General features: G+C 36.3%; 1 protein-coding gene across 5 annotated transcripts in view; it reads left to right on the top strand.

Annotated features, from left to right (window-relative positions):
* Positions 1-21,033, top strand: part of FAM120B (family with sequence similarity 120 member B) — a 57,985-nt gene that overhangs the window by 19,760 nt on the left and 17,192 nt on the right. For all 5 annotated transcript variants that reach the window (XM_090135462.1, XM_031613454.2, XM_090135460.1 and 2 more), the window contains exons 4-6: positions 1,877-1,972; positions 8,412-8,584; positions 12,829-12,921. In XM_090135462.1, coding sequence (XP_089991588.1) covers positions 1,877-1,972; positions 8,412-8,584; positions 12,829-12,921 — 362 coding nt within the window. The remainder of the gene's footprint in view (positions 1-1,876; positions 1,973-8,411; positions 8,585-12,828; positions 12,922-21,033) is intronic.

Genomic DNA, 21,033 nt, shown 5'->3' with positions numbered 1-21,033 from the left:
GATTATAACAGTGAAAAGCACTGGGCTGATGTGATGCTGCATAGATTAAAAAGATGATACTATAAGTTTCCAACTGTTTCCTCTTTTTAATGTTCTTCAGCTCAATGGGTGATGTAAAAATAGTATTTCACTGGCATTTAGAATCAAGTGACATTTTGATAAGCTGTTTTGTGAGTTGTGGAGCTTTGTGGCTCCCCCAGCTTCCCTCAGCAAAGTTTTGTATTTCCATTTTCTTGCTGTCCTCTTAACTTCTCACATCCACAGCATTCCATCATGCAATATATTGTGTTCTCAAGTATGTCCCTTACTGTCTGTTGCTCTCCACAGATCCTGTCTGTCTTTATTCAGCTCTATTTCTTCCACAGCTATTTGCTATCTTGATTTGAGGTGGAAGAGGTAACTTGGCTTCCCTGCCTTTCTTTCAGTTGGTGCCCTGATAGGATCCTCTTGTCTGCCAAGTCACTGACTTTGTGAAATGTTTTGCATTTTCATATGGTTGAAATCTTTTGTGCTTTTCCATATTGAGGTGAAAAAGACCTGTGGGTCCATTGATTAATTAAAAGGCATCTTAATTGTATAAGCCTTGCTTCCTTAAGAAGCCAGGCTGAAACCTGGGAGTTTGAACAAGCTGAATGGATTGAATAAATCAGAGTAATTTACTTAATAACCCTTAAAACAGAATGCTAAATCATCAGAATGCTTTGTGAAAGTGACTTTGAGATATTAAATTTGAAGGTTTTCTTAATGAAATAACACTGTCATAGGTAGTAATTTGTAAACAAGATGTGAAACTATTCATGTACTAGAATACTCAGTTTAATGTGTTTATTTCCCCTACTGAAGGAATTTTTCATTGTATTCTTTGTATCAGCAGTTTTCAAACAATGAAGCATCCTAAGAACAGATGTAGGGCTGTCCTTCGCAAGTCAGCTGCCAACTCTTCAGTTTACTGGGAGTTTGTACTGTAGGTCCATGCTTGAGGAAGAAAGAAGAAGCAGGGCAGTAAAATGTTTTGTCATGTTCTTTTCTTGCATATCCCTGAGACTAGCACCATATCTGAGGAATTTTATGCCAGCAGTCATTTTCTGCATGGAACTATGGACAAAGTCAGGAAATAGCTTCCCTTAGAATTTAAATGTGAGCTCAACTTTAAAAGTCGGTATGGGGTGGAGAGTGTGTGGCTCAAAAGTAGAGTTTTTAAGTAAAGAAACACCTTAGTCTTTACATGGGATGGTGAGGTATGGTTGGGGTTTGAGAGCTAACAAGCCACTTGAGCTATTAGACATAAATAATCTTTTTATGCCAAATAAAAGATTGGGAACAGTGGCATCTAAAAGCTCTGTGTCTTGCTGTGGTGTGACTCCACTGCTGTGAGCTTTCAAATAGATAGTTAAAGCCTCTGAAAATTTTATCTTTATAGGCATGGGAACCATCAGGTCAAGTTGAGAAGAGAACCGTGCTGAGGACTGGCTGCGTATGTGGCCCTGTGAGTTTGAGGTAGCTCATGCAGGTCCCTAAGCTACACCAAATGCCTCTGCAGCTGCCTGAGCTGCCTTAGAATGGGAGGGCCTCACATTGGATGAAGGATGTTGAAAAAGTCAGTGAAAACCATTCTACATTCGTATTTCTGACTGTAATTCCCAAGTCAAAACTCAGCATTTATTGTACATAATAAAAACTCTCTTCACTTATCCTGATGGTTTGTCATAAAGATAGTAAAATTAATTTTTCTTGGTTGGTTTGTTTTTAAAGAAGCTGAACAAACATGTCACTGTGAAGTGCTTTCTATTACTTAGAATCCTTACCACCACTCTTTATTTTATACAATTGTCAGTACTTGCTCTTCTCTTATTCACCCAATTCTGTCTATTTTTAGATGGAGCCTGTCCTATGGTAAAAGAATGGTTTGTCTATTGTGGAAATCCTCTACAGCAGCCAGACCTGATACAACCTGTGCAGCCCTCTATTCCAGGTAGGATGAAATAGTGTTTAAAATCTGAAATAGTGACATCACTGAAACCAGGTTAGAAGACATCAGACATCTGAAGACATCATCAGACACGATATCCAAAGTGGTTGTGGAAATCTAGAAGCTAAACTAAAAATGCTGTCTGCCTATAATTGCTTCTATTTGCCCTGTGTAATTATAATAGGATTCAGCTTTGAGCTATATCTTATTACCGTGTCTTGTGGAACCCAGTGCTAATTCAGACATTCATTCTAAAATGCAAACAATTCCTTAAATGTTTTAAATACTGCTCTGAGGCCACGATAAGTGGTGTGCAGGGTTATAATTAAAATTCTCCTGTGGAGCTGAGAGAATGAGTTAATGAGACTGGTAGAGAATATAGCAATTTTAGATCACCTGAGACAACTCAGAAAAGAGAACCCAGTTTTCAGCAGAAGTGTAGTGGGGCTACCTGTTTTTGTGTGGTGTCTTTCACTGTCTTAAGCACTGACTGTTTTGTATGTTCATACCATCTTTCCTTTGGTAAAAGATGTATTCTTGAGCACTCTGTGAAATCATTATGAGGGATGTGTTCATGGGAAAGGATACTTTAGTTAAAAGATTGGGCACTGTATATGTCACTTATCTCTTTATCACTAAACTATATCATGCTCTACAAGTTTAGCATAGGAAGTAAACAGTACTATATCATTTGGGGTTTTTTTTGTTTGTTTGCTTTTGAGAGGGAAAATTGTTCTAATCGTTAATTTGACCATGCTACTGTGCCTGCAACCACTATATTCTCACAGCTCTCTTTCTTTCTCTTCAACCAATAGTATGTGGATCCAGGAGCTCAGAGGATTTGTGGTTTTTGTAGGAAAAACATTATTTCCATTGATATACTTTTGATATCTAGTTAAGAAAAATGATCAGCTAATACATTTTTTAGAGTTATCTCTAACATTTCTTTCAGTACTCAGAGCTTTGCATAGCAGTCCACTTTCTGATCTGGTTTAAATCCTTTCACTGCTTTTTTGTGAATATACACATCAAGTTGGAGCATGCTGCCTTTTTTGTTGTTATTATTAGGGATTGCTTTAGATGTTACAGTAAAATGTCTCTTAAAGTATCCTAAGATTGTATATTTATCTTCATTATTAAAGCTGGTAATACCTTAGAACAGTCTTCAAATTCAAGATTGATGGAAAGACAGCTGATCTTTAGATAGCAGCCTGTTCAAAATCCTTTTGAAAGGACATGTTTGGAAAGAATTGAGTTATATAAACAAAGTGCAAACAAGCCCTTCATTTGATATACAGTAATTTCACTGTGCAGTAGCTCCAATATGTTATTAGCAGAGTGATTATCTAATTGACTTGATGATGGCATAAAATCATTGTGAAATTTTCCAGATGGATATGAATAGGCAGGGTAAAAACTGATTTGCCCGTCCTGTAGAACTGTTTTATTTCAGCGTATAATGGTGTGAGAACATGCAATTGTAAAACAAACAAACTCAACAAAGTATAAATGATTTCCATGTAGTTTCTCTCTGATTGCATGGTAAATATTATGATATTTATTGTTGTGAAATGTTCCTTCCTAGGTAATATAGTTCCTTCTTCCTTTCTTGGGAGGAATGTACTCTGATTCTACTGCTCTGCAAACATACCATGCACAGAACCCACCTTCATGTTGACAATAAATAGAATTTCAAATTACTTTGAGTTTGTTTGTGTACAGCAGCTGCATATCAGGAGTTTGCAAAAACATTATCTTTGGAGACATAATCTTCACTAACTCAGTAATGAAAGGCTGTTCTAGCAGACTATTAAAAAGGGGGTGGAGGACTTCTAGTGTTTATTTTTAGTGCTCTGTTGTCATTCCTTCAGCGAACAAATATTTTTCTAAAATTTTTGCAGTCCATATTTGTATGCCTTACATTCGCTCATGCATCTTTTATTTTCCACAGCACGTCTTTCTAATTCACCAAATAAGGTTCTCTACAGCGCATCACATTTTTCAGACAGGGATCACATTTAGAGCTACTTTTAAAGAAGTTTTTAAGGGAAGTTAAGAGTTCAAAGCTGTCAATCAAGATCAGGTTACTCAAAAAAAGACAAGAAACCTTAGGAGGAACTATTTGAGAAATCACAGGTGCAATCAGTCTGAGGAAGTTCTTTGTTTAATTTTGGGGGGAAAAAAAGAATAGCATTGTAGTAACTACTTTAGAAGTGTACTGAGAATATATGGGAAATCTTGACTCTTGTATTTGATTTAGATTAAAAAAGAAAGAATATTTGGTATGAATTTTGAATTGCGCTTCATTAAAAATTATAGATTTCATATTGATTTTGGGAAAAAAAAAAAAGTATTTCTATTTCTACCAAGGCATGGATTTTTGTGTGTAAAACAGCAGAACTGCCGTGAATATGAAAAGCTTGCTGGTGATATATTGAATATTAGCTTTTTTTAAATGAAACATCGAATCCTAAAGGCTGTAAAATGATAGTTTAAAATGTATTTAAACTGAAGTGTTTATTATTTATATGCAGTTTTCTTGGGCGAATCTTCTCAATCAGTATCTTTGCTTGCTCTCCTCTTTCTCCCTTCTGGAATGTTTCCTTTCAGCTGAATGAGTGTGTTTGCAATGTTTCCCACACACCAACAGAGCATTACTTAAAGTGATTTTAAAACATGTGCCTGAGAAATGAATTTCATTAGAAGATCTATGATCTAAGAAATTACTGTTTAACATACATAATGTGTGAACATTCATTTGATGTCTGTACAATTTGTTATGGAACAAAGTTTTAAAATGTTTACTACACATGTATGGATTTTGCATTTTGTTTTATTTATGAAAACATATGGGATATTGTAGCTTGTTGTGTATGGGGAATACTTTATCCTGAAGGAGTCTGGATATACTTTCAGTCTTCTAATCATTGTATCTTGCAGGAATATGTCATGAGTATGCTCATATTCCAGTTACCTTTTTTCTGATACTGTTTCCTGAATGCTTCTTTAATTGTCAGATTTAATTGGTGTTTGGGTTTCTAGCATCTTTAGAGTTAGCCAAGGTTGATCATATGTTAAGATTGAGCACTCCTGTACACTGAGCATTGGCCAGTATATTTTTATAATCTTATTTTTGTTGCTTAGTTTTTACATGAGCGTGTAAAATAATGAAATGTTGCTGTTTTGTTACTGGTGTTCTAAAGTGAAATGTCAACAGTCACTACTTCAAATAGATGTAAACAGTTTAATATTATACATTTATGTCCATATACAGAATGATGACATAATTTAAGCTGGTAAGAAGGTGAGAGTCAGCTTTGTGTAAGTTCAATGATCCCATAGTGTTAATGCATTTTGCATGCGATGCATCTTCATAAATTGGTTATTGAAGTTCAAACAGATGAAATATTTTTCATGATGAAAGTGTATTTAAATTTATGAATGAAAAGGGGGGAAAAAATAGCAAATTATTTTTCTCTCACTTACTGTTTTGACCGTGTTTGTATTTATGCAAGTACTACCATTTCCTTTACTATCCCCACGGAGTTCTTTGTGATGTCCCCTTTCTGGGAGTGCCCAAGGACTACAGTTTATATGCTACTGAATACTGTTTTCACACAGTTTTCTGTATATTGAGAATAACCATAAGCATATGCAGAGTTTGAGACTCTTTCTGTAGTTCATAGGACCTTATGATTTCTATGACCCAAATAGGATAAATACCTTTCTCATGACTAATCTTTACTGTAAAGATGTTGCATTTTTGAGCATGTTTTGCTCTATTTCTCTCCCTTTTGTTACTAACTTGTGGTTGTTGTTGTTTCAAAATTAGTTTACTAAATGTTTAGGTGTGTTAAGAAAGCAAAATACTTCTCATTGTTGTCCAAGTAATTTTCTCTTTCAGGAGTGTTTTCCAATTGCTGCAAAGTATATTGTAAGATTTAAACTAGAGCAGAAATCTGTTTTGGGGATCTACTTTATATGAATCCTAGGTCTGTTGACTGTGGTCCTGAGGGAATCATTAAACTCCAGTGTATTTGTTTGCTTTACTTATCTTTCATTTAAGGGTTAATAAATGGCTCTCTTTTGATTATGACATGGAATTTAATTATTTGTAGAATGCATTGAGACTCTTTCAAAAAAATAGCGCCTTTGGCGGTATGTGCCAAAAGGAGATAGTGTCAAGTTTTCTTTCCCAGAGTAAATAACTCATAATTCATCGGTACCTCTTTTTCCCAGGCGCAAGTCAATTTCACTTCTTAAAGTATAAGGAACTGTTTATGGAAGAAATGTCTTGAATATTTTGTTGAGCTCTCTCAGTATAGATATGTAGTCTTGATTATTGATGTAGTTCATGGTTTTGCTCTGAAGAAAGAAAAATTTCTATTATTAGGTATGCCCTTGGATGCAATTCGTTTTTAAAAACTACACTCAGAAAGGGAACTGATTCTTGGAGTTTCTCCTCATGCAGCTGAACGTGAACCTTTGGGAAAGCAAAATTTTTGGGGCTTACCTGAGTAAAAATTGTCTTGCAGGTTATATTTATTTTGCCTTGGTAGGAAAAGTCAGCTTTGTTTTGTTCTTACGCATGTAATCTTTGCATTTCTTCTTGGAATTCACTCTGCTATTTTTTATTTCCTTAAAGCAACGGTTACCACTATCTAAACTAGCTGTATCATGCTGTCCATACGGGTCCTCTCACCACCAGTGTTTGTGATATCTCTAACCTACCTTTCTAACCCTAATCAAGTTACTGTTGTTGTGTTTGATTGTTTGTTTTTTGTTTTACGTACTACATACATTCTTTCCTACAAAGGTTAGAAACTTACAATTTGTGCAGTGGTAGTTCTTAACATAGTTAAAAATTTGGATGAGAAAGTTGGTCTTAAATAGTAAAACAGACGTACTGCGGGGAGATGAAGAAAGCAAATACTAAGAACTTTCTACTTTCACCTTCCCTGTAGAATTAGTACCATTTGGTTAATGAGCTTTCTTGGCTAAATAAACATCATCTGTATAGATTCAGCGCCTTGTCATGTTAATAATTTATTATCACCAAGTGTTCTGGTGCTGGACTACAGCAGCTGCACATCTCAAAAAAAAAAAAAAAAAAGGTGTTACCAAATGCAGCTTAATTGGTCCGCATTTAAAATTTACACCTCTTTTATTTATCTACAGAAGCAGCAGTGCTTTATGGTAGGAGTCAGTCAGTAATTGGGCTTCTTACACATAGCCACTTAGCTGTTCTGTTATTTCATGTGCATTAGTGTTTATTTGGATAATGCATTAAATGTAATTTAAATAGGGAGCAAATTTTACATTGGCCAGCGCGTCACAAGTTGGGAGATGGTAACAGGAGTAAATATTAAAGATTTAGACACTGTGGTGAAAGGCACTATAGGAAAGCTTGGAAAGATATATTATACTTCATCAATGACTGTTCTTTTGTATGTGTTTGCGGTAATGTATTGTACATTTGCCTAGGGACTACAGAGTGTCAGATAGCCTTGATTTTTTTATTTTTTTTTTTTTAATTTTTAGTTTTTCCCCAAACTTGCTAGTGAACTTATTGCAGAATAATTATGCCAGCACAGTGTTCTGTTGAGTGCAACGTCTGGCTTTGCCAGAAAAATGGCATAAGTGGCCAGTTTGTTCCTTAAGGTGGTCAGGAGAAAGGAGATTCTGGCGTACCTCAGGGGAGTCCAATGCACTGTCACCAGGAGAGAAAAGAACAAGACATTGTCATATCCCACTGAATCACTGTTTTATGAAACTAATGATGAAACGAATCTCACCTAATGCTCTTGGGGAGCAGGGAAAAGGACACACTTTAAGCCATACTTTATTCTTGCAAAGGGTAAATGTCTCAAGGTTGTCTGTGTTCTGTAACAGTTGAATTCAGTCCACTCTTCTTAAGTGTTACTACATTGATAGAATCATAGAACCGTTAGACTTGAAAGGGACATTCAAAGGCCATCCAGTCCAACTCCCCTGCAATGAACAGGGACATGCACAGCTACATCAGGTTGCCCAGGGCCAGATCCAACCTTGCCTTGAAAGTCTCCAAGGACAGGGCATCCATCACATTTCTGATCCAGTGCCTCACCACCTTCATTGTAAAATACTTTTTTTCTTAAATCTAACCTAAATCTGCCCTCTTTTAAGCCTAAAACCATTCTCCCTTGTTTTATCATAACAGACCCTGCTGAAGAGCCTGTTCCCTTCTTTCCTGTAGCTAACCTTTCAATACAATTTGTTTGAATTAAAAGCCTTAAGTTTTTGGTTTTTTTTCAAATGCCAGGTTTTATCAAATTACTGTTACTGTCACTCTGTGGTCCTTGCAAGTGCCAAAAGCAGATCAGTTGTTTCCTTTCAAATTGTAATTTGGAATGCATGTTTTATCTTGTTGTTGCCAAGACAAAATAATGGATTTCTTTTGTAGGTGGAACACCTAATTTGAAAACACTGTGGTTTGCCAAAGGACCTGACGTGGAAAAGCAACGGTACAGTACATTTCTGGCATGCTTTCACCTTCAGGATTCAATGGAAGAGCTCCAAGCTCTAGAAGCACCTGTTGCAGCATTCTGCTGCTTGCTGACCTACCTTATGCTGCAGGTAACTAGGACAATTACTGTTTCTTTGGCTGTGATTGACTAGTAAACTTTCTTACTGGCCTGTGGGCAATTTTTCTCATAATCATTACTGGAGGCATAGTTGATCAAAAATAATAATAATGCATTGCAGCATTTTAATTACCCCATTTGACATGCATCACCCTGTTTAAGAAACACATTTTTTTTAGTAGTTCATCATAACTCTCACATGTCCATGACAAAGCCCCTTGGGCAGTTTAACAGAGGGAGTGTAAATAGAGGAGTTTTTCACCCTTTTGGGGACTTGTTTGAAAATTAAAGCTTTTCTTAGTGTTTCCATAGTGTCATCAAAAGCAGACATCTCAAGTGACTATGCAGGCTATGCCAACAGACAGCATAAGTATTTAATTGGCTCTCGCTGCTTTTTCATACCAGCTTGTATTCTACTCCATTTCAAGTCAGAATTAAGGATATGGCTCTTCTGATTAAAGTCTGACTAACAGGTGATCACTAATTAGTAGTTCTGTTAGAATTCTAAATACCTGGCAGCCTGAAGACTAGCTTATTTGTAATAAAGAAGAATGGAAGTTTAAAGCAATATTACTTCATTAATTATATTTCTTCTACGTATGTGTTGTCTATACTTGCCACCTTTCAAATATGATCTCACAAGTATATTTTTCTCTCTGAGAATTAGCAAATTATAATGTTTTTATCTAATCTAGTGAACTGTTGCACTTTTACTAACAATAAATTACATTTCATCCCTTGTTTTGTTTTTTAGACTTTACTTGTTTTGTCTTAGTAAAGAATTATACTAGTTTGTGGTAAGTGAAAAAAGATTCTCTCTAGGTTTCCCATTGTTTTTTTTTTTCTTCATGTATGTTTGCTCAGTCTTAGATGACACATTGTGGCAGTATGTATGAGAATTAAACAAATGATCCATATAGCTCCTTTTTTTCTTTAATCTTTGTATAGCAGAATATTAATGGAAATATTTTTTAAAAATCAAAGTTGTGAAACCACATTTCATGCCTTACCATTTCAATGCAGCAAGGTAAGTATTGTGTACTTAGCTTTAAAGACATAGTATAATTTTTTTCATGTTTGGATATGATATGTTTTCATTGTTTCATTTATTTTTTCATGCTATTGTGTATACTCTTCCACAGTATGATTATTAAAGAATGTTTTCTTCAGTGTGACTAAGAAGTTAAGTAACAGATAACCTATAGAAAACTGGATTTACTGAGTCTTGAACACAGAATATTAATAAAGTGCAATAGATCCCATTTAGGTATATGGTCTTCAGAACTTTTTTTTATTATCCAATAACTGATGTTAAAAACAGAGGAAAATAGTTTTGTGGCTCTTATTTTCAAGAACAGCAAAGACATCATGCCAGGTGATGGAATGATTTTCATGGCAGTGCTGGTTTCTCAACATCTGTCCCATTTTCAGCACTCTTGAGTTGCACAGGTACAATCTACCCTGTGAACCAGGCTAGCAATCTGATTTGGATTAAAATGCGTTTCATTGCTTAGTTGTTTAGTGCTCTGATGTTGCCATTTGTTTTCTTGGGGTGTTTGATAGGAAGAACAAGACTAAGTGTCAGCAAGTGCACTTTGAGTTGAGAGTAGTACTTCCATTTGTTCTTATAGCTGAGAAAACAATGTTTGTCTAACTGTGGTCTAATTCTTGCCTTCACACTTTAGTCTTGCATTTGTATTAAAGAGCTAAGTTGGATTGTTAACTGTGTGGTGATTTAAGCTATGTAGTTTTAGGTTGCCTTTGACAGGCTAACATCATTTCCTTCAGGTCATATGAGGGAGAATTAAATTTCAGAACAGTTTCATTTGTTGTCTTTTAATCTAACCTAAAGCAGTTTTTTTTTTTTGTTTTTTGGGTTTTTTTTGTAGGAATCCGGATAGTGACTACCCAAGCTTCCACAAAATTTGTGTCATAACAGCATAAAGAAAGTGTTGATTTAAAGAGCACTCTTTTCAGTGAGGGTGCTTTTCAAATATCCTCCAAACTGAGAACAAAAACAGTGAAAAAAAAGACAGCAGGTTGATCATTAAAAATGGGAAGGGGGTTTGATCTCTGGAGATCAAACAGCAGGGCCTCCAGAGAAAGGGGAGATAGAAACATTTACATTTGAAGTTTTTATACTTTTATAAGAAATTTGACAGTGCAAGTGTGATAACTCACCAAGCTGGGATATTGAATGAAGTATTTCTCTAAAGAAGTGTTTTGATATTAATAAAATCTTTGCTGCTGATGCTCTATTCGGGGCTTTTTTTTTTTTTTTCCTGTTGAATTTGCAAGAAATCTTTTATTTCTTTTTCTTAGGACAAAATTATGCAAGACATGCTCTGTAGATGAAATTTCTATTACAGGGATGTATAAGATTCACAGGTTTGTTGCCATCTACACAAAGGTGACACCTGAGCTGAAATACAGGGCAATTTAGGGCCATTATCAGATCTTAGCAGCCTTCTTAGTGGAGTTAATGAAAGCTAAGGAACATTTGGAAGCTTAAAGCTTCTCTGATATCCCTTACGTTGTCATGCTTTATGCAAGTTTTAATAACTTCATACAGAGGAAAGTATTTTACCATGAGATAAATAGTAAGATCTGATAAGAAAAAAACACAACAAAACAAAACAATTCTCAGTAGTGGTTGAATAATTTACATCTTGAGGGTTGCTCTTCTTAAGCAAATAAATGAATGAAGTAATCATAGTCGGCTTCTTAGTGTTTCTTTTTCCTATTGATTTACATCAGTATTTTTTGTTATTTTTCTCATTCATTTTTTCCTCTTAGTTTGTAATTTATATTAGTCTTAATAGAAACTCATAAGAGAATTGAAATGGGGTTTGCACAACTTTCCCTGAAAATCAAGGCATTAAAAGATGGGCAACGCAGAGTTGTAGGCCTTACAGCCTTTTAGCTGTACTGTAATCCCACATTGCAAATTTCCTCACTTTTACAAGAGAAACTTTCCTTCAGTTTCCAATTGATAATGATTTTCAGTGCTTTGTGAATCTCATTTAGAGTCCTCTTTGTAGTCTTAACAGTTGCAATTCGTACATTGTCTCATTGCACATGTATAATTTACATTGTTCACACAGAGGAAGTAGATGATCAGAATTAGACAGTACAGTCAGGGAGATAATCTGGCTGGTACAGAGGCTTTGTCTTCATCCTGAGGTGATCACGTGCATCTAGAGAATCCCCAAACGCTTTTTCACAGCAGTAAATACCCCTTGTACTCCCTTTTTTGGTAGAAATGTTTGAGTGAGCTATTGCATGAATTGAGACTTTTCCTTCATGTTTTCTTGAGCATCTTAGATTTAGTTTTCTTACAGTCTTGAGTTGTTCCCACGTCAATATGTAACAATCAACAGGTAACCATGTAAGCATTTGAATAAATCCTAATGGTTGTGACATCTGTGGCTCACTTGAGGTCAGAGAGCTGTTGGAGGGGGTCCAGAGGAGGGCCACAAAGATGATCAGGGGACTGGAGCACCTCCCCTACAAAGACAGGCTGAGGGAACTGGGCTTGTTCAGCCTCGAGAAGAGAAGGCTGCGGGGTGACCTCATTGCAGCCTTTCAGTACCTAAAGGGAGCCTACAAACGGGAGGGGAATCAACTCTTTGAAAGGGTAGATAACAGCAGGACAAGAGGAAATGGGAAATGTAGGGAAAATGTAGGTTGGACGTCAGAGGGAAGTTCTTTATTATGAGAGTGGTGAGGTGCTGGAACAGGCTGCCCAGAGAGGCTGTGGATGCCCCATTCCTGGAAGTGTTCAAGGCCAGATTGGATGGGGCCCTGGGCAGCCTGGTCTAGCATTAAATGAGGAGGTTGGTGGCCCTGCATGTGGCGGGGGGGTTGGACCTTGATGATCCTTGAGGTCCCTTTCAACCCTGGCCATTCTGTGATTCTGTGAAATTTCCTGTTGTTAAGAAGTGCTAAAGGAATAGAAGAAGGGAATACATAAAGAGTGGGCGTTTTGTTTAGTGTTTGGAAATTGTGTGTATATGCTATACACAGGTATAATGAGCTATGCACTTCATTCAAATATTGTAACTTAAGCATTTTGTTCCATTTAAACATCTTTTCCTTGTCAATGAATTCATGGTTGTCATAACTCCATGAGATCATTCATTTAAGTTTGGTGTACTTGAGAAAAAGAGGAACCAATTATCAAAAAATTTCTTTTCAGAGCTTACAAATAATGTGTTACTTTTTCATCTGTTTTAGGTCAGTAGTCTCTCTCTGGAAGACTTAAATGCATTTGTGGCACTCATTCTCTGCCTCAGAGGAAAGTCAGCTGCTGAACTGGCAAGTTTGCAGGTACTGATTGGAATAACTGAGTAACAGAAAATGTTCACAGAAACTCAGAGATAAATATTTTGAGGGGTGAGGGGGATTCAGCTTTAATTTTTTTTTCAGATATGGGAACTGAATGTGGTGGTAAACACGTAGGCTTTTAGTGCTACAGTTCATGTAAATATTTATATTTGTTAATCATGTGGGAAAAAAATAGAAAGGATATTCTCTAGTGGTTGTGTTCTTAGGGTGAAGGAATGAGTCTCAGGTTTCTGCCTAACTTGGCTTCTGGATATTTCAATGATGGAAAATTTTAATGGTGAGTCTTGTCCTGCAACATTGCTTCATTTTTTTTTTTTTCCTGTAGAAGAACAGTGTTTCAGAACATCAGCTGTTTGAAAATCACTACACTAAATAGAATCTGGTATTACTGTTTGTGGCAAAATGTATAACCAGCCAGAAAAAAGTGTTACCTAATGTGGCCCCATTGTAGTGAAGACATTCTAGACTATAATATTAGGTTACGGAGAACTATTTTTTCTTTTCTGTGTTGATGCGGTCTAGTCTAATCTCTTAGAGCTTATGATCTGTGCATAAAGCTTTTCTAACATAGTTCTGGATATTTTATTTTTTATTAGTAAATGGTTAGCAGGGAATGAAAATATAGCAGAAACTGTGTGGATTACATAGTCATGGCTGTTGTGGAAACAGGCGTGGAGACTGCACATTTGAGCAGTCAAGTAATGATCATTTTGTGATGTATTAGTAATAGCAGTGTGTTGATAAAGGCAGAAATATAAAATTATCTAATATTTACAAGGGCTTCTACAAGTCTGCTTTTATACCTGGAACCAAACTGTAGTACGTTTTGAAAATATTTTTGAAGATACTGACAATGGTTAAGGAAACCTATATTGCACCATTTTTTTTCTGTACAGTGATTGCAGAGGGTCAGCATGCTCTCCTTCATATGCTGTAGTCAAGAGGCTGAAGGGTGGAGATAGGAATTCTTGCTTAAGATTCAAGTCTCATGACTGTCCATTATTCAGGAGATTTTAAATTTTATATACATTCTGTGCAAATCTGTGTTTTTCCCCTTTCCTGTCTTCTTGAACTCATGTTTTGAAAAACAGATTCTTAGTTATTGCAGTAGAATCATCTAAATAGTTATTTTTGAATATCTGTGCAAGAGTATTTTCAGTCACAATTTGAGGTTGCATTCAAGTTATTAGTTGTGTAAAGCACAGACTGCATGTGTCAATGGCTAATTGAGTTGTGGGCCTACCTAAAAGTAAGGATGGGTTAGTAATGGTAGGAACTTCAATTCACCTTCACTCAGATCTTGTTTATATTTCCAGGGAACTCTATGCTACTCTAACCAGACCATGTTAGACTTTAGAAGTCCTTTATGTTGATAGCAAGGTAATTCAACTGCTGCTGTTATTGTCTGTGAGTTTCTAATGCATAGAAACCAAAATAAGAAAAACAGCGTGATTCCAGACAGATTATTGGACAGATGAAATTCAGTCGTCTTTTTTTTTTTTTACAAATTCATCACAAATTTATTCTGCAGGTAGTCAAATGTTAGAACTGTATGCCAGAAACGAAGCAATGAAACAATAGCAATGTGGAAAACAGCGGAAACGTAGGATTTATTTCTGTCTTGAGGACATCATTACACACAATGTACTTAACATTGAGCGTATAATTATTTTACGAAGTTTGATGTGGCAGTCATTCAGTAAAAGCACGAAGGCAGCCAAGCATAAGCAGGAAGTATTGAAACAGTTTGTTATAGATGCCTCTACAGATGTTGTTATGTAAATTTCTAAAGAGCTTGGAAGTTTGCTCTCTTGGAATTGGATGTCTTGTTCATTAATGTTGTGGCTTAGGACACTTATTTCGCATCCAAACATGTAATATTAATTGATACATAGTACTTTCCAGCAGTCATTCTGCTAATTCAAAGTTGCTCACAAATTTTGCAGTTTACCCACAAAACTTGTGGGAGATAAGATGGCATGAAGGTAAATGACATGTGAAACTGCTATTATGCTGTATGGTGCACTCTACTGAAGCACACTACTGGAGCAGGCAGTATCATGTTGGGATTGGGTACTGTTGCCGTTTGCAGGTACTTTCAAAAATGAAATCACTCTGCAGTAGATATTTATTAAGTTGATTTTCTAGGTATTCGTGTTTAAAATCTATAGAAGATTCAAGTATACAGCTAATAAATATGGGTTTTAGGGGAGGAAAATGGAGGAGTACAGTTTAATCTACTTGTCATACTTTTTTTTCTCTGAAAAGTTAAATGTGATCTTTGGGAAGAACTTATTACAAAGCTTTCAAAGAAGTTGTGTTTAACTTGGGCAGCATCTACAATTTTTTATGAAAATGCTTGCTTATTTGCAATCTTGGATTTGTCTTTCTATTTTAACTGATAATACAGTGTTAATGTTTACTCCTTCTAAATGATTCTGTGAAGAACATGAATTTAATCAAAATAGTTTTGCTCTATTCCTGCGCAAGAGTCCATTAGTGAATTTATTTGAAAAATTCTACTATTAACATGAGAGAAAATGTAAATGGAGCCCAGTTTTCTCTTATGGTGAAGAGATCATTTCAGCCTTCACTTCCAAATCTGCTTTCTGATATGCTATCCATATTTCATAGTTAATGAGATCCATAAGCCTACAAATTCATGAAATAGAAAGGGGCATGGTTTGAATAAAATGGGTTAAAGCCATTAAAAAGTACAGTTTACTTCACACTGAAAGAAACTGTCCTGTGGACATATCACTCAAATGCACATTATACTATTAACTACGAGTACCTACTCAGTTCTTAGACGTGAAGTTGTTTTTCAAGATCAGTTTCAAAATACTGAAATGTGAACGTGATAGACAAGAGCTTTTGTAAATTCATTTCTTTTTAATCTGGTTTCCTTGTGCACCCCTTATATGGTATATTTATATTCTGCTTTGCCCAAGCCTCCCGTAGAGCTTATACATAAGGTCAGAATTAACTTTTGGACCCCAGGTTGCCTATTTCCCTTCTTTCTATTTTAATCTGGTGTGCTGTTCTGGCAGGAAGCCCAGAGAGCCATCAGTCTAACTTTGCAGCCATTGTAGAAAAAAAAAAGGCACCAGCAGTCCTGCTTGCAGTGTTGTTTCTTATATTGTGCCAGCCCTGGTTCTTCACAAGTGCAGCGATAGATCATCTTTCACCTGTAACATGTCTAAATACTGTTCAAATAGGAAAGGCCACAGTGAGTTACAAACAGAAACAATACATTTCTTCTAGGATTTCTTCAAGTATGGGAACATTTGTTTCAGTGGTGAAAAGTTTTGAATCAATCTTTATAGAAGTTGCAGCCAAAGATCAGTTGGGAAAACTTGGTTAAAAAGCAAATATGCCTGGAAATTGATAGATGAAATTTGAGTTCACTCAAAAGGTGGTGATGCACTGGAACAGGTTGCCCAAGGAGGTTGTGGATGCCCCATCCCTGGAGGCATTCAGGGCCAGGCTGGATGTAGCTCTGGGCAGCCTGGTCTGGTGGTTGGTGACCCTGGACGTAGCAGGGGGGTGGACACTAGATGATCTTTGAGGTCCTTTTCAGCCCAGGCCATTCTATGATTCTATGAGTTCTGTAAATGCTTATAAAAGTTATATGTATGTCATAAAACACTAACAAAATGTTAGTGGGAGATACGTAGGTGGATATAGGCATCACATATTGCTTGAATTCATGGCATCTGTAAGCTCCTTACAGCTTTGCCGTAACACATCCAATTATGCCATGGTATCTACTTCAGAGCAGTTACATCTTTTGTCCCCCTGGTATAAGAGTCTGTTTGGCTGTGTGTGGTAGGTAAGAACATCAGACTTGAAATGTATGCCTTCAGCAGTTCAAGTGTTCTCAGTTCTTAGAAAGTGCTATAGATCCGGGGTAAGCACAGACATTTTGGATCTTACATGATCAGTTCCAGAGTCTTTGCAGTTTGGTTGCAAATGAACTTCCACAAAAATCACTAGCAAGTATTGCTTCATTAGATTTCAGAATTAAAAATAAAAATAAAAAAATAAAGACTAACCTCAGCAAACTGGCCTAACAGGCAAAAATAGTTTAAGCAAGAATTTTGGTCGTGTAGAAGGTTCTGATATCTTCTGTTTTACAGTGGCACACAAGCAAAATTAGCTTGGTAATGATACGATATCAAAATTACACAAGATAATTTTCTTTCAGTATTTTCCTGAGAAACAGTTGGCCACATTCATGCAAATAAATTAGTGTGTTTTAGAGTATTTATAATAGTTCAGATTTATTTTGTATTTTTAACCTTGGTATGTTTTTTCCTTGCCATCCAAACAGAAAAGCATAAATAATAACCTGATTCTGAACATTCCAGAATTTGGCAAGCCAAGCTATGTTTGTCAGAGCCATTAAATGCCATGATTTTCAGACAGACTCTGAGCAACTTTTATAAGCTATCTATATTTTTCAAAATACAATTATTTTTAAAAAAGAAATTGCTTCTCATCAGGAGAGACACTGACTGTTCCTGATGAAAATACTTACTTGCCATCTGGTTGGATTAAAGAGAACATAAAATATAAGAAAGAATATTGTAGAGATCTCCCAGATAAATCTGTTCTATTCAGTGTCTGCTTTCATCTGGGTATTTTGGTAATAATGCATTTCCAAGTGCTTTACCGAATCAGGGCTTTATATTCCCATAAAAACTTGCATCTGACAATGTTTTAAGTTTAAGATGATAGGGAGCATTGTAACTAGTCAGAGGGGAATGGGCAGGCTGAGGTTGCTTCCCAGCTCATTCTTTCATCTTCTGTAACCTTCAGGTTTCTCAGTGTTCTGAGCTAATCTGGAATAAAAGTGCAGTAGTACAGCAGGTGATTTCAAGCTGAGATTGGTTCAGTCCTTGTTCAGCTTTAGAAATACAGCTTTCTTCTCATTGCTTCAACATCATTTTAAGTGAATCAGTCCAAATAAAACAGTTCAAATCTTCAAATAGTTAGATCTGTTTTGCATTTAAACATAAAATAAATCAATCAATAAATAAATTACATTGTTGATCAATAAGAACGTGCATCAAGTGAAGACTGTGAGGCAACAGTATGTCTTGAAATCCCCCTATCTAGTTCTATTGCTATTTCAAGATGTTTAAGGTAAAGACAATCTGGCACTCCAGCTAAAATTATGGTTGCATGGTACAGCTGTATGGATTCTCAAATTTCAGGTTTTTTTGTTTTCATCTAAACTGTATCATAGGGTTGATATTTTTGTACCAGAAATTATCACTTTTCAAGTCCTCTATAGCAGTTTTTCCATTCCAAGAGAAATTGATGTTCTGGAAGTGGGTGCTTTCTTGCAACTTAATTACAAATCAATTCCAAGTATCTTGAACATAGTTGATTACAAGCTGAAGGTTGGCAGATCCTTTCACAGGTCATCTGAGATGCTGCTGCTTTGAACTGTGGTTTGATTTGTCTTGGACTTGAAGCTTGTCCTGAAATAGAATCAGATAGCTCTTTCCTTCCTCAACACGTGGACTTAGCACCTGCAAGTTCTTTAGCCAGAACTGTTTACCTTGGAATACATCACTTCAGAGGTGAACCTTAGTATCTATAATCTAATTGTGCACCTGCTCTGCAATACAAAGAAACTGGGGTTGGCAGCAGGGAGAAAGAAGAAAAAATGCTTTATTGCACTGGCAAACAGTGATTGTTCTCCTGAAGTTCCCTGTGTTAACCATCTCAGTTCACTGGTGCTTTCATTTAAAGAGCTTATATAGTAGACATGACTTTAGTAACTATTGTTATAAGCTTTCTGAAAGTTATAGAGCTTCAATGTCCCAAGCAGTGCCTGATCTAAATTCTGCTAAAAGTCACTGGTCTTCTGTTGGCTTCAGTCACAAATAGATCACTTAAAAAGTGTGTACTCAAAACAGATTTGAGGGAATGGTTATATGCTGAGACAATGAAGTAGATCTTGAACATCTACTTGGACTGCAGGGATAAAGTAAATTCTAAACTTGGCTAATTAACTCTCACCTATCAAAATTTTGTTGTAGTTTCAATGATGTCTTAATCCACAGCAACTGTTTCACAGTATGCAGTGCAAAACATCCTTGAGAAAAGACAGTAGTGAGTGGCACACTCCAGTGAGAACAGTTGCACACAGTTATCTTTTACCAGTATAGTCTGCTGCTGTGGAAAGGAAGCTGCTGGGCAGCTGTGTTGCTGGCAAATTTTTTACTTCTGTAACTTTCTTATGGACCAGTCTTAGAATTAAACAGAGGGAGAAGGCTAAGGTGAGGTGTAGATAAGATTTTCAGATTGGGCTTGTGGTTAAGATGTTGGTGGTGGGAAGTGAAGCACTTGATTCTGAGTGTTTTGTTAGAGGTGCTCATCAATACAGAATACAATACAGAAATATGGAGTGAGTGTCAGAAAGAGAGTGAAAGAAATTTTGAACTTTGAGGATTTACAGTGGGAAATTTCTGGAACTGAGAGAGGAAGATAAACTTCTGTACAGTTCTTTAAACTGTTTTGGTTTTTTTTCCTACTAACCATCTCCTAATGGTTTCTGAATATGTTGGTTTTTTTCAGGAATGTTTGACAGTTCTGTAGGAGTAAGAAAGGAAAGAAATAAGTTACTGCAGATATTCTAAATGTGGGAAAAAAGGAAGGAGGGCACTCTACATATCCCAAGAGAGGAGGAAGGTCTAATGTAATATCACGTTATTAGGGCATCCAAGTCAGAGAGAGACATTGCTACACGCATGGGAAAAAAACGTGTGAAGATGGTAAGAGTTAAGATTCCAGTGAGCCCGTTTCTGTAGAAAGGATGTGACTGCTGGCTGGGTCACAGCCTGAGGACTGTAAACTCAGAGTTTATCTGAATGTTCTGAGAATGTCACGTGTATTATAAACTGTTATTAGCCCTGCAGTCATTATTATCAGAATTGAGCACAACTGTGGTTACAATAAGGAAAGTGGTGCTATTTTAACCTTTCTGCAAGTGCTAGTGTGCTGTCTATGACATAACTGTGTGAATAACTTGGAAGGGTTGAACTTTTTTTACTAGTGTAATATTCATCATCATAGAAATTTCCTTTGTGCTTGATTTTGTTGTAGTCACTGCTAAGAATCCTGATAAGTATTCGTATGTTTGAAAATGAAACAAGCAATTAAAAAGCAGTCTTTCTGCAACTGAAGGAGACTTCTAGGGTTGGTAAGCAGTGGTATTTTTTGTTGTTACTACCTCTGGTGCTTAAATGTAAAAGCAGTTTTGTTTAGGTTGACTTCATTGGAGTTTTTGACCTCATGTAAATAACAGTGTATCATTTTACATCAAACTCCTGACAAAGCACAGTAAACAAACCTCTTTCAAGGTATAAACACTGAACAATTGGGTTATTTACTCCTAAATATTTACTGTGAAGTCTTTGGAAGTATTTAAGAACTGTTTTTTCTCGTTTCCGTTGCTGGTAGATACCCTCATAGGATCTCCTCCTTTCAGTCCCCGTTTTTCTTTGCACCCACCTTGTTTAAGCAGGAAGAGCTTAAACTAAGCCATAATCTTTTATCAGAATAAACCTTAGTAATGTTTTCAAAACATAGGCACTTAACTCCCCTCTCACTGTGACAGGTGAAGGGAGCAGGTGAGGTACTTACTACAGTTCCAGCAACCCATTGCACAAAGCTGACCGCTGCCAAGTAAACATACTGTTTCATCAGTGTTATCATCTCTGATAATGCTCCTTACATTTACTGCTGTTGCACTGGTTGAGATTATTTTTGCAAGAGCAAAGTATATAGTTCCAGTACATATGGATCTGTTGACAGCTTGCACTTGGAATTTATACAAAGGGCTGAAGGCAGAAACACCTGCAATTCTGGAAATGACTCTTATCTTGAGGTTGAAAAAATCTGTTCATTGATTCTTTCCGCTGTAGCAAATTTTAACTTCAGTGAAGCTGTCATCAGTTAACAGTTCATCTGTTTATATTTGAAGTTTATATCTGAATCACAGCGTGCATTACCTCTCCCAGGCAAAGCTAAACCTTACTGTGTTTCAATGACAAGAACTTAAGATACAATCTACTTGCT

This window comes from Phasianus colchicus, chromosome 2 (genome assembly GCF_987193195.1).
Source record: "Phasianus colchicus chromosome 2, bPhaCol1.hap1.1, whole genome shotgun sequence".
NCBI classification, from domain to species: domain Eukaryota; kingdom Metazoa; phylum Chordata; class Aves; order Galliformes; family Phasianidae; genus Phasianus; species Phasianus colchicus.
The sequence above is the reverse complement of the archived record's forward strand: the minus strand, read 5'-3'. Positions and strand labels throughout refer to the sequence as shown.